The following is a 14,683-nucleotide window of genomic DNA, read 5'->3' as shown; positions in this document are numbered from 1 at the left end:
TATTAGTACATTATATGCTTTAACATTTAAATATCATCATGGAATGATGAATAAGAGGTTTATAAAACTGGTTTATGGTCTGTATATAGCCATATTTTATCGCAATGTATTTAAGAGCTTCACAGTAAAATGTGAAGATAAATCGCCAGAAGAATCGAACGTTGTAGACTATAACGTGGATTCGATTCCGCTGAAATATGTTCCTGGAACGGGATATACAGTTTCAGTGATAATGGGTGGCCAAACCCTAAATCTGCTATTACATTCGACCATATGTGGGATATTTCTTTTCGAAAACTCAAAAAAAATATGTAACAGCGACGTGGAGAATAGTTGCTATAACCCAAACAAGTCTACAACAGCAACCTGGTGTGATACAACAATGACCTGCCTCCCGGGCAAGTTTAACTACGAGTGTAGAGAGATCCACTCGCCGTACTCAATAAAGGACTTTACGTAGGTGCAATTGCAACTAATAAACATTTAGAGCCTCGCCGTTTAGGATTTTTGGAAACGAGTTTAAGATATATACAGTAGAAGGATACGAATCGCTCAGAATGGCACTGCATAACAAAAAGTCGGACGTAATGTACGACAAGGTGCCAGTGAAGCTGGCGAGACACCTGGACAGATACGACATCAGGATATTCAAAAACGTGGACGGGCTTCTGGGAATAGCAGGTAGGGACGAGTAAAATAAAAACCGATGTAGGCCCGGAGGTGTGCTGCAGAACGAGCATATGGGACAGAATCATAAGAGAATACAGAGGATTCTTCGTAATAGACATTAACCCGCCGGAGAACGTGAGGTTCCCGAGTAAACTGTACCTGGGAACAGATAGGCTGGCGGACGAGGACATCAAGTGGTCAGAAAAGCGTCAAGTGGGAGGACTCGTGACCAACTCGTCGCTGCAGTTCACAATGTACGACCTAAAAATATGCAACGTAAGCCTGTTTGGAAAAACGTCATCAAACTGGGAGGCGACAATCGACTTATCGTAAGTAGTACAGTAACTACCTCTAGATAACACGAATAGTAGTGCTAACGCCACGAGTAGTCAGAACTAACAATAACGTAGAACGCCGTACATGGTGCTGCCGAAGAACTTCTGGATCACGCTGATGAAATACTTGCCAGTGGACCCATCGTGCTTCACAGACGATACGCAGCCGAGGCTGTGCAAGCTGCTGCCGTCAGAGCGATACTTCCCAATCATGGAGTTTAAGTTGAGTAACCCGTACTTCGTCAACTTTGAAAAATGTGAGCCTCAGACAGTAAAAATACCACTGGAAAATCTGCTGGAGGACGACGGAAAGTCGAAGACAATAATGATCGTGCCGGACGAGTTCAGAGACAAGTCACCATACACGCTGAATCCATCAATCAAACTAGGATACAAAGGTAAGCTACAGCCAGGGAGTGTGTGCGACGCACGTAGCACAGACTCTTAGTAAGCTTCGTGTTAATGAACGATTGTAGTTCTCGAGTCGCTCAACGTCGTCGTTGACACGGAAGGGTACAGGATAGGGCTGGTCCCCAAAAACGAGCTCGTAGGATCGCTATCGAAGTGCGCCGAAGTGCCAGTGTGCATCGGAGACCAGGTATACGAGCCTGCACTGAACGTGTGCGTGGACCCGATGTGCAGCATGTGGCTGATGAAGCGGCTGAACCCAGAGTCAAGGTAACGGCGTAGCTATACTAGGTACTAGGTAGACAGTGGCCGCAACACTAACTGACTACTACAGGGTCTGTGAAACGTCGTTCCTCGCCAAGATACTCTTCACGACGATCATCTCGGTTCTCGTAATAGCAGAGTTCTACTGCAACTTCGCAAGGAGACACATCTTAAAGATCACGTCAAGACTGTGTCAGTGACGCCGAGGATTAATCTGTTACGGATCGGTGTAAAGTAGTACATTATTAGATAATAGACCTGCTTAGTCTATTGCTGCGTTCATGTTGCATCTTTTTAAGAGGCTTCCGGTAGTCCTTGACGAGAGTAAGGTCACTAAAGAGCAAGGATAAGCACAAGGAAGCAGATATAATAATTAAGTAAAATAGGTCAATATAGTAATAGATATAATAGCAATAACGACAGCAACGAAAAATACTTGTAATCGAGCTTCGGAATGGCGTAGTTTTCATCGTAGAAGTACACACGGGAAAACTTGGCGTTGCTGGTGCCGCAGATCTCCATCCAGCGCTTCATCTGAGTGGTAGCGATAACGTTGCCCTGAAGCTGAAGAAGTGAGACTGGGTAACTAAAGTACGTGGCCAATGGCGAATTTGCGTCGACACTTGATCCATCCGACGAGAAACAGCTGGTTGCAATGAGACTGAAGCTCACTTTCAAACTTCTTCTCTGGACACGGGTTAAAGGGGGGCAAATTACCGTTGAAAACGCCGTTTAACTCGAATCGGAACCTGTGGTTCATCTCGTGGTGATTGCTCAGGTCATAGTCCCTCTTCACCTGGAGGCTAACGGGCTTAGGCTTATATTTCCTCAAGCCGCTGGCCTTCTGGTTGAGGGTGTCGAAAATGACGTCAAAAACAGGGTAGCCCCTATCGAGGGTAGGGTGAGTCTTGAGGCTCTCGAACAGCCATCGCGAAGGCCTCCTGCTGGGAGGAAAGATGGGATTTTGCGAAAACAGAAATGTGCTCTTAGCCTTATTCTTCAGAGACTTGGGGAAGTAAGTTGACATAATGATAAACAAAGTATCATTTTAAAAAACAATATATAAAAATAATCAATTGAATATTTTAAAAAGGAGATGCTAATCGAATGTTTAGTTCACTACACATCAAGCCCTATAGAGACTGATGTTGTACAGAATTATTTGTAACTTTATATAGCAAATTTAAATGTGTATCATTAGAACTGTGTAAAATAAATGTTTAAATTAGTCTAACTGTTGTACAATGAACAATAGCTACGAATGTAGCTGTACCAGACTTACGGCCTCCGATACCGACATCGCATCGAAAAGTAGTATCCATTCACTCTGGTTTACACTAGATGACTTTGACATCGGAGGATTACTGGTAAGCGAATGAATAAAGAGGCACATCTGTCTTTATTCGCAACTAATCGTTTTATTTTAGGGAGATGGAGCCCATGGTCAAGTTTTCCTTGCCAGGGAGCGCAGAACGGGTTTCATTTGTGTTCTAAAGTGCGTTTCAAAGGCTCAACTAGTAGGGTGCGTTTATAATTATACTGGATTCACACATTTGGTTTCGATTTCTAATTTTAATTCGCGTAGATCGGGCCAGGAATCCATGTTCAAGAGGGAGATAGAGCTGCACTCACACCTGAGGCACCCTAACATTTCATGGTAAGAGAGCCAGTGAAAATAAAACTGTTTAGTCTGTACACGTGGTTCACCACGAAGACGATGATTTTCATGGTTATCGAGTACTGCCACAACGGTGACCTGTTCAGCTACCTGATGAAGAAAAAGAGGCTGGAGGAACCGGAGGTGTGCCAGATTCTGTTCCAGGTCATCTGGGCACTGCGAACGTGCCACGACAAGCACATCGCGCACCTGGACATAAAGCCGGAGAACATACTGCTGGACCAGAACAACGTGGTAAAGCTGGCTGACTTTGGACTCTCAGCGCACATCAACAGGGCGTTCGACAACAACATGAAGGACTCGGACTTCCTGAGGGGAACGTATGACTACTGGTCGCCGGAGCAGTGCACGTACAAGTACAGGCTGGAGAAGAGGTTCGGCGAGGTAGGCCATAAGACTGACATCTGGACGGTCGGAGTGCTGGCCTTCGAGCTCTACTTCGGGTTCGCGCCCTTCGGCACGACGCTGAACGATGGCCTGGACACGGTGCTGCGCCGCATACAGATCCAGCCGTGGTACCACATGCTCGAGAACCGCTACGAAAACGTCCACGCAGGCAGCATGTCCAGCGAGTTTCGCGACTTCCTGGACAAGTGCTTCACGAAGGTGTCCACAGAAAGGCCGAGCTCGGCGGAGCTGCTGCACCACCCCTGCATTAAAATGTACAATATGCACAGGTTCAACGACCCACGGTTCATAAAGCAACCGCGGAAACAAAGTTAGTGTAAAGAGCTGGCACACAGATGCTGAAAGTGTAAACTACATTAAAAACTAATCCATCTCAAGCATGGTGTAAGTGGACTCAGGGGTATCATACAAGTTGAAAAACGATTGTTTCTAAAGTAAATTGTTTACCACAAAGGCTTACATTGTACTCTAAGTATTGCTTTATGTGATTGCGAATGTAACTGTATCTCAGCTTTAGCGAAAAATCGAGTAAAGTGAAAATCTGAGTGTATTCTATTTTTAAAACGGCCACAAACCTTCATTTCATTATAAAATATTAACTTTACGTTCATGTTCTTTTCTCTGGTGAAAATGTTTAAAATCTCATTTATGACGTCCGATTCATAGTCTTGGTTAAATTTGTATGCGAGTATGTAACAGATCGACGAGTACAGTTTCCGATTAAACTTGGTCACAATGCCGATTAAAACGAGCCTATATAAAGTGTATATGCTTTCAATCAGAACAATGCGTTCACTTGAGTAGAAAGTGATGCTGTGAACAGGCGACTGTTTCCACAAAGATTATATACAAATGTATGAAAGCACAGGGCTAAAATACCTCTCGAAAAGGGTCCATGCGATTGCGGAAGTGGAGGGATCCAGGTGCGAAACCATGTTCGGAAGAGTCATGAAGACGTACTTGATGCGGCTATAGGAATTTATGGGCTCGAGGAACTAACCAGAGCTTCGTGAAGGACAGGGTGGGATGCAGCCACGGGTGCTTATTGCGGAAGAGCGTGTTCGACTCGAACGGAAGCGAATAGATCTTCGGCTCGGGAGCCTCGAGCGCGTCTTCAGTCGGCACGACCTTGACCTCAATAGAGTCCGAGTAGGACATGCTCCTCTTCCTGAAGTCGTGCATGGGCACGTCCAGGAGCTTCGCGTCGTACTTGAAGGTGCTCGGCTTCATCAAGTCCGCATACGATATGGTGAACCTTTCCTTCCTGCTCCGCCTGTCAGACTCAATATTGGACTCGATGATATTGGCCATGTGGGTCTCTCGCCTCTTGGTGAGAGTGAAGAGCCGCGACATTGCAACTCTGAAGCCATTGAACTTGCTCCGTCGATCCCTTCTGGAGGAAGAAGAGCTGCTAATGGAGTCAAGAAGGTCCGGCTCGAGCGCCTTTTCCTCATCGATGTAGTCCATGTACCTCCTATCATCCTCGTTCACTAAATCTAGGTTCGGTTGGTTCTACACAATCACTAATTTTATAAGCATCTACCTCAGACTTAGATTCCAGAGCCATGTTCGACAAAAAGGTCATTGCTACATTGGAAGATAGATCAGAAGCGTTCATCGCAGAATATCTAATGAGCGAAACCAGCTCCTCGAACTGGGTATCGCTCATTTCAGTTAATTTTTGTGAGTTCATCAACATTTTGGGGCCCTGTTTTGCAAAAGCCTACGATTTAAATATATGAAATAATTTACGTCAAACTAAAAGAACAAATAGTAAAATGTTGTAAAAAAATTGTATTTTAAATTCACATAATGGATAAACAATTATAAAATCAACATACTAAAAATCTCAGTGCTAACAAACACAGAATGTGTAAACTGATATTAAAATATTACAAAAAATAATTTACAAAATAAAAATAAAAATAATACTGTGATTTGAAATTTTTTAAATTATCAATATTTGAGACCAACCTCATAATGTACATAGAAATTAGAATTTGTTTATGTTTAAAATTGTTATCATACTTGATATTTGACTGTGTTTTGTGTAAATTTAATATTTGTTATAACATAGTTGTGTAACTTTTTGGTTAAAATTAACTTTAACATAATGCGTTATAATTTACACAACTATTACTATTATTGATTATACCTTTTTTTCTAATACTTTGTAAAAATGTAACAATTTAACCAGTTTTTGTTAAATTTAATATAACGCAATGAAGGTCGAATTGCAATCAGGATCCTCGGATTTCGAGGATTTGGATGATGCGAGTAGATTTCGCCGATCTTCTCCATTTGACCCGAGGAAAAGCATCTGGAATAATCAGAACAGGAATGTAACGCCCGGTGGTCCGTCCAGGTCTTCCAGTGGAAGACAGAGTAGACCGAATGACGAGGACTTTGAGTTTGTAATCACAAAAAGTAGAAACGCAATGAAGGTAAAAAGGAATAACATAGAAACGAACGATAATTACAGAAGATTTAACAACGGACCAGGATCACGAGAACAAGATAATGCCAGATACAGCAGGAGAAGCGACACGCCGTTTGAAAAACCAAGACAAAATAATCGTAGAAATAAAGTGTATAAACCAGTGCCACACCCAGGACTAGAGAGAAATATAGATTTTAACCCATTCGACTCCACATCGGAGGAGTCGTCAGGAAACAGTGAGCCTTACAACGCCCGGAGATACTCAGAAGGAGATAAATATAACGAGCAACCAAAGAGAAGAACAGATAGATACTCGGAAGGTAACGATGGATTATACAGGCCCCCAAGAGGAGAGAGCTTCGAAGAAGCAGATTTTACAAGGACCAGAGTGGTACATTCGAGCTACTCGCGAAGGTCGAAGTACACACCGGGATGCACAGTGATATTCACAAAAATCAAGGGCTTCTTCAAGTCGGTGGGCTTCAAAATCAAAAGATGCCTGACGAAATCGAAAACGTACATCTCCAGAATGATGAGGAACAGGAGACAGAGAAGAATGGAAAGTAAGTTTACACAAGCACCTCATTATGGCACTCTAGGGAAGGCGCGAGAACGTCTACTGTCGAACCAGGAGTACGTGGAAGAGTACACGGCAGGAGAGGAGGACCCGAGCGGCATGAATTCTAACAGATCAAGCGCATCAGCCCAGTCGCCGACAGTCTACAGGAAGAAGCTGGACGTGCCCTTCAACTCGCAATCTAACTCGACGTCCAGCTTCGAGGAAATGGAAACGAAAAAGCCGAAGAAGAAGCCAAAGTTCCCTAATTTTAAGCCCAAGGACTCGAAAAGGTCCAAGTATCCTGACCCTAAAAGGTTTATGCAGCACGTGAAGCTACACTCTTTCCCCGACGGGTAAACATGGCACTTTTTAATATTTTAACTAAAACAAATTTATACACATAATACATTTTAGTCGCTTGCGTAGAATATATATAGGAAAGCACACACAGCTCGATAACCATGAAGTAGTCGGTAATGTTGTTCCACACTTTGAAAAGAGGAACTGAGATTGAGAATTTAATAACCGGGAGGTTGTTTAATACAAAAGCAAGGTATTGTAGCAGTTTGTGCTCCAGTTATCGCAGAAATATATGGAATCTTAACTTTAGTCGAGTCACTAACTCTAACAGTCTGTTAAGTGAACACACCCACACGGACCTTGATATTGTAACAAATAGGTTCACCTACTGGCAAACCAGAGGACCCAAAATCGTAAAACCACGCGATATAATCAAAAGATGGAAGATTAGACCCGGAGATAAGGTATGTTTCCACAAAATCACACTGACGACTGTGAATCTAACTCTAGGTGGTTGTAATAAGCGGCAAGGATAAGGGAAAGACCGGAGAGGTGCTGATGTGCGATAAATTGCGGAACCAAGTCAAGGTGAAGGGCTGCAACATGGTAAATGTTTACACACAAACAAAAAACGCAGAGGAAGCTGTTGGTGGACTCCCAAGTGGTACAGATAGAAAAGAAGATGCACTACTCAAACGTGCAGCTGGTAGACAAGCTGTTGAAGTAGGTCCGATAACCGTAATCAGCATTTAGCGTCGGCACCAGGGTCACAATCAAATACACACCGGACAACAAGCCACGTAAGCAGCAAGATAAATCACGTTTCAGTGAGAGTGTCAAAGAAGTCGGGATACGTTATACCGTGGCCAGAAAAGGTAGGTCGTTTACGGCGCAACGTCGCTTTAGAAGAAAAGGGAACCCAGAGGTACAGCAGCAGCTATTACACTGGTTTAGAGGTGTTCGAGGGGGAGAAGGACACGAAGCCAGAGGAGGCTCTTCGTCGGACTTACGACTACCACAAGGTAACGCAACAACCGCAACTGTAACAAACCCGCAGGACCTGTTCTCAATGAACCTTCTTCGGCAGACGATGTCAAAGTACAACAGAGAAATATCATAGTGGAGCAAGCCGCGACATAACCTGCTAAATCTATTAACTGCCAAGCATACACGTGTAACCAGTACACACATTCTATTACAAATAACCAGTACGATTATTCTGTTACAAATATCCAGTACGATTATGCTAATATGGATAACCAGTACGATTATGCTAATATGGATAACCAGTACGATTATGCTAATACAAATAACCAGTACACACATTCTATTACAAATAACCGGTACGATAATGCTATTACGAAAAACCAGTAGGATAATGCTGGTGCGGGGACTAGTGCCTAAAGCGTACATATATTTATAGTTGAAATTAATATACATTAAACGCAGCTCAATGTTTGTTGCCAAGTAGCTTCGAGGAGAACGATTCAGTGAGTTTAGGTGGTGCTGTGTATGGATGTTTCTCAATAAAGGTCTCAAGTGGCATCGTGATGTGTTTCCCAAATTTCTTCCCCGAACTGGCGCTGGCGGCGTTGGTGTTTGAAGTGGTGGTGGCGACGGTGGACAGAGAAGGGAAGTCGTCGGACTCGGAGATGTTGTTCGTGGCCACGTTCGACAGGTTCCACCCAGTCTGAACAGGCTTAGGGGGCGACTTCTGGCTCCGCTCCTGCGCACTCTTCTTCTCGAGCTCCATGATCTCCGTCAGGGAGCTGACTTCAACCTGCGGCGCGTTCCACTTCCTCTCGTTCGTCCTGGCAGCGGTGCTGGTAGCGGACGTGGTCACTGAGGCCGGGACCGAGGGCGAGGGCGCAGCGAAGCCCTGCTGTTTCTTCAGGTTGTTGGCGCTGGCGGAGTACTGCTTCGGCAGCGCCTCAGCCGGGTGCTGCTTGTTGAGCTCCGAGATGGGGAACTCCTTGGTCAAGCTCCCTGCCCCAAAGTCCTTGTTCATGCCGACTCCCGCAAACTGGTTGAGCGCCTGCGTCGACTGGACTTGGCTTCCCGCTGGAAGCTGTTTGCCCAGCGCTGGCGCCGCTGGCATCTGCGTCGGCGCGGGCATGTGCTTGCCCATCGCGTTCTTCGAGCCGTGGGGCAGCGTGTTCATCTGCAGGTTCGACACGCCCATGTGTATGTTGCTCATAGAACTTATGGGATGCACTGTCGCCTGGTTATTGTTCCACAGGTTGTCGATCCTGTTGTTCATCAGCGCTGAGGAGCTCGAGCTGTTTGTAGGGGGGAGGATCACAGGGCTTCCGTTCCCGGGGGCCAGCAGTGAGCTCGAGGCCGGGGGAGCGGAGGGTCCAAGCAGCCCGGGGCTCGAGGCCGACCCCAGCAACGAGTTTGCCGTCGGGTTCAGAAGACTGCTGGATCCCAGGAGGTTACTTGGTGCCAGGAGATTCGTGTTGCTTGAACTCGCCCCCAACAGACTCGTGTTGTTTGCGGAACCGAGCAGACTGGTGTTCGAGGCCGAAGGCCCTAGCAAACTCGTGTTCGCCGGCAGCAGTTTGCTCGGCGCGAGAATGTTCGTCGCGCCTGCAGTGGGCTTCGATACCGAGCTTGAAAACGTGCTGTTCGGGCTCGGGAGCAGGTTGCTTGAGCTCGAATGACTCCATCCGTCCTTCACCTTGGTTGGCATGGTGCTCGGGGGCATAGCTGGCTTAGCCTGAATACTGCTCGCCACTCCGGAGCCGTGCGAGCCGAACTGTCTCGGGAGCGACTTGAAGGGCACTGTGTTCGCAGCGAACAGGTCCTTGAAGGGCGTCCATGCCATCTTAGAGTTGTACCTCATCCTCAGGTTCTGCGGGAAGAAGTTCTTCAGGTACCAGTGGTACATCTGGTCCGACGAGAACGGTCCGTGCACCATGCCCTGCGGGTCCATGTACTGCCACTGCAGGTTGACTTCGCTCCACATCTTCCTCGGCGTGTCCACTAAGTTGTGGGAGAAGTTGAGGACGTCGGTGTCCACGTTTTCCGCTGCCTCAAACGGTTTGTCCAGCAGCCTCTCCAGGAACGATTGATCTCCCTCCTCCTTTTCTCCCTGCTCCTTGTCCTTGTAGTACGTCGACGACTGGTTGAATACCTCCTTAAAGAGGTCCTTGTTCTGTAACTCCTTGTAGGTGTTCGTGAAGCTTCCGCTGTTCGCTAGCATGTTGTTCGTCTTCATGTAGTTCCCCTTGTGCTGCTCCTCGAGTTCCCAGCTGTGTTGCACGCTCTTCAGCGACTCCAACAGCGGGTCTCTGCTCATTTCGTGGCTCAGATGCCTCGTCAGGTCACTAGATGCCAACTCCCCCGGCAGGTGCTTATTCAAATCTCCGCCCAGATCTTCTCTCGCTTTAAATGCTCTGTTCATTTCCGTGGTGCCCAATTCCGCGTTGAACAGTCTGTTCATCTCGGACACCTTTGCCTCTCTGGCGTACTTGCTCAAATCGTTTGTTCCGGGCTCTCTGGCAAACGGCACTTCACTGTTTGCGTCTACTCTCTTCTGGAACTGTCTCGACAGGTCCACGTTGCCCTCTCTCGAAAGCTGCCTCACGAGGTCCATCGTCAGTCCCGCTCTGTACTCCTTATTAGCGTCCTTAAATGCGCTATTAGTTGGGTCATCAAACTTTAAAGTATCGCCCAACTTTCTCATGTCAAACGCCTGAAACGCCTTATCTGTGTCGGGACTCTCATGGTCTCCGTCTTCGTCCTTGTACATTCCCTTTAGCGGCAATCCTCTAACTCCCTTCAACAACCTCGTCTGATTGTCGAAAAATGTTCTTTTCGGATTCTGCTTGTACAACAGCTTCTTCATCTTCTCGTTTTTATCATAAAAACTCTCCTGGTCCTTATTGTAAGTCGATGTCACATCCACTGAGTGGAAATGGAGGGGTTCCGACACTACTTTCCTATTGTTTACCTTTGACATACGTTCGAAGGTAAACATCAGTTTCAACAGGTGACTCTTTTCGTATATTCCGTCATTCATTATTTCCAGCGGCTTACTTGATCCAAACGCCTGATCGGCGTTTGTGTTGGAAGAATAACTTGAGTCGAAATCTAACAGATTCTTGGTCTGCTTTGTTTTATTTTCTCTAAATAAATCATCGCTCCTCTTCGATAGACTGCTGAATTCAGATCTAAATTTAGAAGAGGCGAACGCGTCATCCTGTAAATTCTGAGTGGATGATTGCTCTACAGAACCTAGGGTTTGAGCATCCGATCGATTCAGTGAATCGAGTTTACTAGATGATTTAGAAAAACTGTGGCTTATGCCACTGGAAGGCCTTGGGTTAAACATAACTTACTTACAATAAAATAAATAATGAAATAAACATTCCATTAGGATCTCAAATCGGATTTTAATAAATGAATCCATTAACAAAATGGGAATTTGTGATTAAATCTGAAAACGTGAAAGATGAATCGATTTAAATCGGTGAATTCTGAAAGTGATTGAAAGGATAAAACGAAACAGGTAACAATTTTACAAAAAACATATAAAGAAATTTAAAATTTCAGTAATTTAGTGAAACTATATTTTATCAAACCTTTATAGAACGGTGAAATATAACAGAACGACAATCTTTAAAACCAGCAAGACCCCATAATGTGTGGTTTATAGCAGTTTATATACGATTAGTCTGAGTTGAAACACGAGTTTCTGCTTATAAATAAATCAAGTATGATATTAAGTTATCATCTACTTGATCTTGGCGTTTATGCGTTCCCCTTGAGCCACTCATCTTCTCTATGTCTATTCAATCAAATGATTCCAGGAATTATCTATCTCCTCCTCGGCCTTTTGAATTCCCTTTTCAATTTCCTGCATAATTGACTCGTAATGTTCAATCATGTTTTTATCTGTATATCAGTTAGTTTGACTATCTCAGCTCACACCTACCATAGTTAAGTCTCTCCCTTGAGCTCATCGAGTCCAGGATCTTCTGTTCTGTTTCGAACTTATCCCTAAAATTTGACCTAAGTTTAGTGGTGAATAAGCTTTGCAATATTCACACATACTTTTTCGATTCATCAGACTTCTGCCTGAGCTCCTCCATCATGTTACATGGCGATGTTATGTGATGCATAAAGTCCTCAAAACCTTCGAATGTATATTTCTCACATTCATTTACCTTCTAAGTGAGCCAGTTGGTTTGCCTTTCTCTTCTCGTCGTCCTTGTTCTTTGCCACTATAAATATGGGTTGCCCTTTCAGTTCTAAAAGCCAACATTTTATGCTAAATGTTCGTATTACCTGGGTAGAGAGCATCGTGCTCCATCCTCAGTGTTTTAGCCACTGATGCTATCTTATTTACCAAGATGTTTCTCTTCTTCACCAGTTCCCTGAGCTTCTCATAGTTGGTATCAACCAGCTGTTCCGACACTTCCCTTTCCCTCCTACAGTAAAAATTGTGGAAAATCTACTTATACTTTTCTAGTTCGTCCATTTCACCCTTGGATTCTTTCATGGATTTTACCTCGTCTTCCAACATGACTGCCTCGTTGGATAACTCCTGCTTCGTAACATCCTGAGCAGTTAGTTGCTCCTGATTTTTAGCAGGGGCGCCATTGTTTAAATTTTCAGTGGTTGTGTTCTTACTTTGATCGCTCGTATTATTCACATGAGATGCGTCCGTCGTTGTCGCAGCACTACCGTAGTAAAAGTCCGAACCTGGCTGATTATAGTGCCCTTCGGGCTCTAAGGGCGTGCTTTCCTTAAAATTGTACGAATTATCCAGATGCGTCCCGCCATTATACAACTTCGCGAAGAACGTGGGTATTTTATGCGATCTTGCTGGGCCTGAGACTATACACATCTCAAAAATAATCATGGAATATATAAATTTACACATATTAGAACCCATCATGTTTTAAATGACTGGAATCGGCGTTTTGCAAAACTGCCCATTCCACAACGTTCTCGGGCTATGGGCCGCGGTTACCACCACAAGTAAAACCGATTCGTCGGAATAATTAACATCAGCTTAAACCATTTTATCTACGCTGAATATTTTATTCCCTATTGTGTATACACTGTCCGAAAGCCTATCTTTCACCTCAATTTTGGGCGACTGATGCAGTCCTTCCGTCGCGTAGTAGAAATACAGCGACTGCGACTTAACTTCGTCCACATCCACCACCCCTATTGTTACAAAATCGTGCAACGGTATCAACTTGTAGTGGTGGGTGGCCTCCGCTTCCTCCAGAAACATCAAACACAGTTCCATTTTCCTCTTTACTCTAACCTTGAGCTCCATTACCAATTCAGAATCCCTTATTTCCTTAATAGTGCCTACATAATTCTTGTCAATGATCATTTTCTTACATTTGATTGAAATTGGCCTTTCTTTTAACGGTTTCGGCTCCATTTTCACATCCAAAGTGCTCGTTAGTGTATACTTTTCATTTAAATTCTGGCCCAAATTCCTGCACGACCAATTAAAGTATCATATTTACACTCATGCTGATACAAATACATTTGTGTACAGACTCATACTCTTCCTACTTACCATTTGAAGTATATTTTTGCAAAGGACTCCGTTATTTCCTTCCATTTTCCGTCAAGTTCTACGCAACATTAACATAAATCCTCTATACCATCATCCATTGGAATTGATACGTTCATCTGGTTTCCAGGACTTAATACAAATGGCAATTCAACCTAAAGGTTCTTTTGTTTTTTCTTTATTTTACCATCGTTCCCGTCGTTTTAATGTTTTTGACTCCCAGTTCTTCAATTTCAATGTCCATGTTTCCTGCAAATTCCAATTACTACACCTTACTTACTTTGTTCATTTAGAAATTTAAGGAAGGCTATATCATTTTTAATGAATCCTTCTACTTTCAGTGGCTGGTTTACCACCATTTGCCCCGTGAGTTTAAACTTTTGAAAAGGTTCTGCCAATTCATTGTCCGTGGGTGACAATTCGTGAGATGCCTCGTGCGATACTTGCAGTTCAAAGTTAATCGGTTTCCCGAGTGAGCAGCTTTTAACCTCTAAACAACATTTTACACCAAATAAACTTACGAATCCCTATGAACCTCAGGTGCAATACAAATGGGTTGTCCCCTTCGTTCGTCAAACACTTGTCCTCGGGGAAAACGGTCGAATCAAAGGTATCTGTCCTTTTAAAATTATCATAAAATGGGCTGGTTCCATCGGTTACTTTAAATGAAGATATTTCTAATCTTCTATACTTATCGAACCAAAAGGGCGAAGGATGTTCACCAAGGTGTGTGATTATAAATCCAAAACAGGCAACAGAGCCTAAAAATATCAATGTAACGTGACTTATTAAAATCCCAACCTTGTTGAACATTAAAGGGTCTTTCAGAATCGATAGCGTTGCATTTTATTGATTCAACGTAGTCTATTCCACCTTGAAAGTATTTCAAGTCAGGGTCATGAAAACGTCCATCTTCATAGGCTTCTATGTTAATTAAGGAAATTTGAGTAGCACCAATGTTTATATGTGATGTATTTTTGTTCATATTTTACTATTTTGGTTATATTTATTATCTAAACGATGGACAAAAGCAGCCAACCCAATGATTCAATCTTCCACCAGAGAATTAATATATTAA

General features: G+C 44.0%; 8 protein-coding genes across 8 annotated transcripts; 4 read left to right on the top strand and 4 right to left on the bottom strand.

Annotated features, from left to right (window-relative positions):
* Nucleotides 1-46: 46 nt before the first annotated feature.
* On the top strand, nucleotides 47-1,876 carry TOT_020001031 (erythrocyte membrane-associated malaria antigen-like; the record flags this gene model as incomplete). Its single annotated transcript, XM_009691911.1, has 6 exons — nucleotides 47-456; nucleotides 488-681; nucleotides 713-998; nucleotides 1,080-1,402; nucleotides 1,481-1,682; nucleotides 1,747-1,876. The coding sequence occupies 6 exons, from the start codon at nucleotides 47-49 to the stop codon at nucleotides 1,874-1,876; spliced, it is 1,545 nt and encodes a 514-aa protein (XP_009690206.1).
* A 45-nt stretch (nucleotides 1,877-1,921) lies between these two features.
* TOT_020000176 (uncharacterized protein) lies at nucleotides 1,922-2,703 on the bottom strand (the record flags this gene model as incomplete). Its single annotated transcript, XM_009691910.1, has 4 exons — nucleotides 1,922-2,009; nucleotides 2,113-2,240; nucleotides 2,272-2,322; nucleotides 2,404-2,703. 4 exons carry the CDS (start codon nucleotides 2,701-2,703, stop codon nucleotides 1,922-1,924), a joined length of 567 nt encoding a protein of 188 aa, XP_009690205.1.
* Nucleotides 2,704-2,920: 217 nt separating this feature from the next.
* On the top strand, nucleotides 2,921-4,077 carry TOT_020000175 (serine/threonine protein kinase; the record flags this gene model as incomplete). The annotated part of the gene is made up of 5 exons (XM_009691909.1): nucleotides 2,921-3,043; nucleotides 3,104-3,198; nucleotides 3,262-3,333; nucleotides 3,366-3,698; nucleotides 3,729-4,077. The coding sequence occupies 5 exons, from the start codon at nucleotides 2,921-2,923 to the stop codon at nucleotides 4,075-4,077; spliced, it is 972 nt and encodes a 323-aa protein (XP_009690204.1).
* Nucleotides 4,078-4,125: 48 nt separating this feature from the next.
* On the bottom strand, nucleotides 4,126-5,461 carry TOT_020001030 (cyclin-like protein; the record flags this gene model as incomplete). The annotated part of the gene is made up of 6 exons (XM_009691908.1): nucleotides 4,126-4,191; nucleotides 4,223-4,303; nucleotides 4,338-4,515; nucleotides 4,642-4,731; nucleotides 4,763-5,274; nucleotides 5,306-5,461. The coding sequence occupies 6 exons, from the start codon at nucleotides 5,459-5,461 to the stop codon at nucleotides 4,126-4,128; spliced, it is 1,083 nt and encodes a 360-aa protein (XP_009690203.1).
* Nucleotides 5,462-5,984: 523 nt separating this feature from the next.
* TOT_020000173 (conserved hypothetical protein) lies at nucleotides 5,985-7,118 on the top strand (the record flags this gene model as incomplete). Its single annotated transcript, XM_009691907.1, has 2 exons — nucleotides 5,985-6,424; nucleotides 6,500-7,118. 2 exons carry the CDS (start codon nucleotides 5,985-5,987, stop codon nucleotides 7,116-7,118), a joined length of 1,059 nt encoding a protein of 352 aa, XP_009690202.1.
* A 119-nt stretch (nucleotides 7,119-7,237) lies between these two features.
* On the top strand, nucleotides 7,238-8,181 carry TOT_020000172 (50S ribosomal protein L24; the record flags this gene model as incomplete). The annotated part of the gene is made up of 6 exons (XM_009691906.1): nucleotides 7,238-7,525; nucleotides 7,572-7,667; nucleotides 7,699-7,784; nucleotides 7,815-7,861; nucleotides 7,890-8,083; nucleotides 8,119-8,181. The coding sequence occupies 6 exons, from the start codon at nucleotides 7,238-7,240 to the stop codon at nucleotides 8,179-8,181; spliced, it is 774 nt and encodes a 257-aa protein (XP_009690201.1).
* A 330-nt stretch (nucleotides 8,182-8,511) lies between these two features.
* On the bottom strand, nucleotides 8,512-11,397 carry TOT_020001029 (uncharacterized protein; the record flags this gene model as incomplete). The annotated part of the gene is made up of 3 exons (XM_009691905.1): nucleotides 8,512-9,006; nucleotides 9,112-9,571; nucleotides 9,821-11,397. 3 exons carry the CDS (start codon nucleotides 11,395-11,397, stop codon nucleotides 8,512-8,514), a joined length of 2,532 nt encoding a protein of 843 aa, XP_009690200.1.
* Nucleotides 11,398-11,853: 456 nt separating this feature from the next.
* Nucleotides 11,854-14,590, bottom strand: TOT_020000170 (conserved hypothetical protein; the record flags this gene model as incomplete). The annotated part of the gene is made up of 13 exons (XM_009691904.1): nucleotides 11,854-11,960; nucleotides 12,001-12,077; nucleotides 12,120-12,201; nucleotides 12,233-12,316; nucleotides 12,354-12,496; nucleotides 12,530-12,915; nucleotides 13,090-13,525; nucleotides 13,609-13,666; nucleotides 13,697-13,760; nucleotides 13,793-13,854; nucleotides 13,886-14,095; nucleotides 14,127-14,366; nucleotides 14,407-14,590. 13 exons carry the CDS (start codon nucleotides 14,588-14,590, stop codon nucleotides 11,854-11,856), a joined length of 2,133 nt encoding a protein of 710 aa, XP_009690199.1.
* Between the last annotated feature and the right edge of the window lie 93 nt (nucleotides 14,591-14,683).

This window comes from Theileria orientalis, chromosome 2 (genome assembly GCF_000740895.1).
Source record: "Theileria orientalis strain Shintoku DNA, chromosome 2, complete genome".
In the NCBI taxonomy this organism is placed as follows: Eukaryota; Apicomplexa; class Aconoidasida; order Piroplasmida; family Theileriidae; genus Theileria; species Theileria orientalis.
Note: the sequence above shows the minus strand (reverse complement) of the source record. Positions and strands in the feature narration are given on the sequence as shown.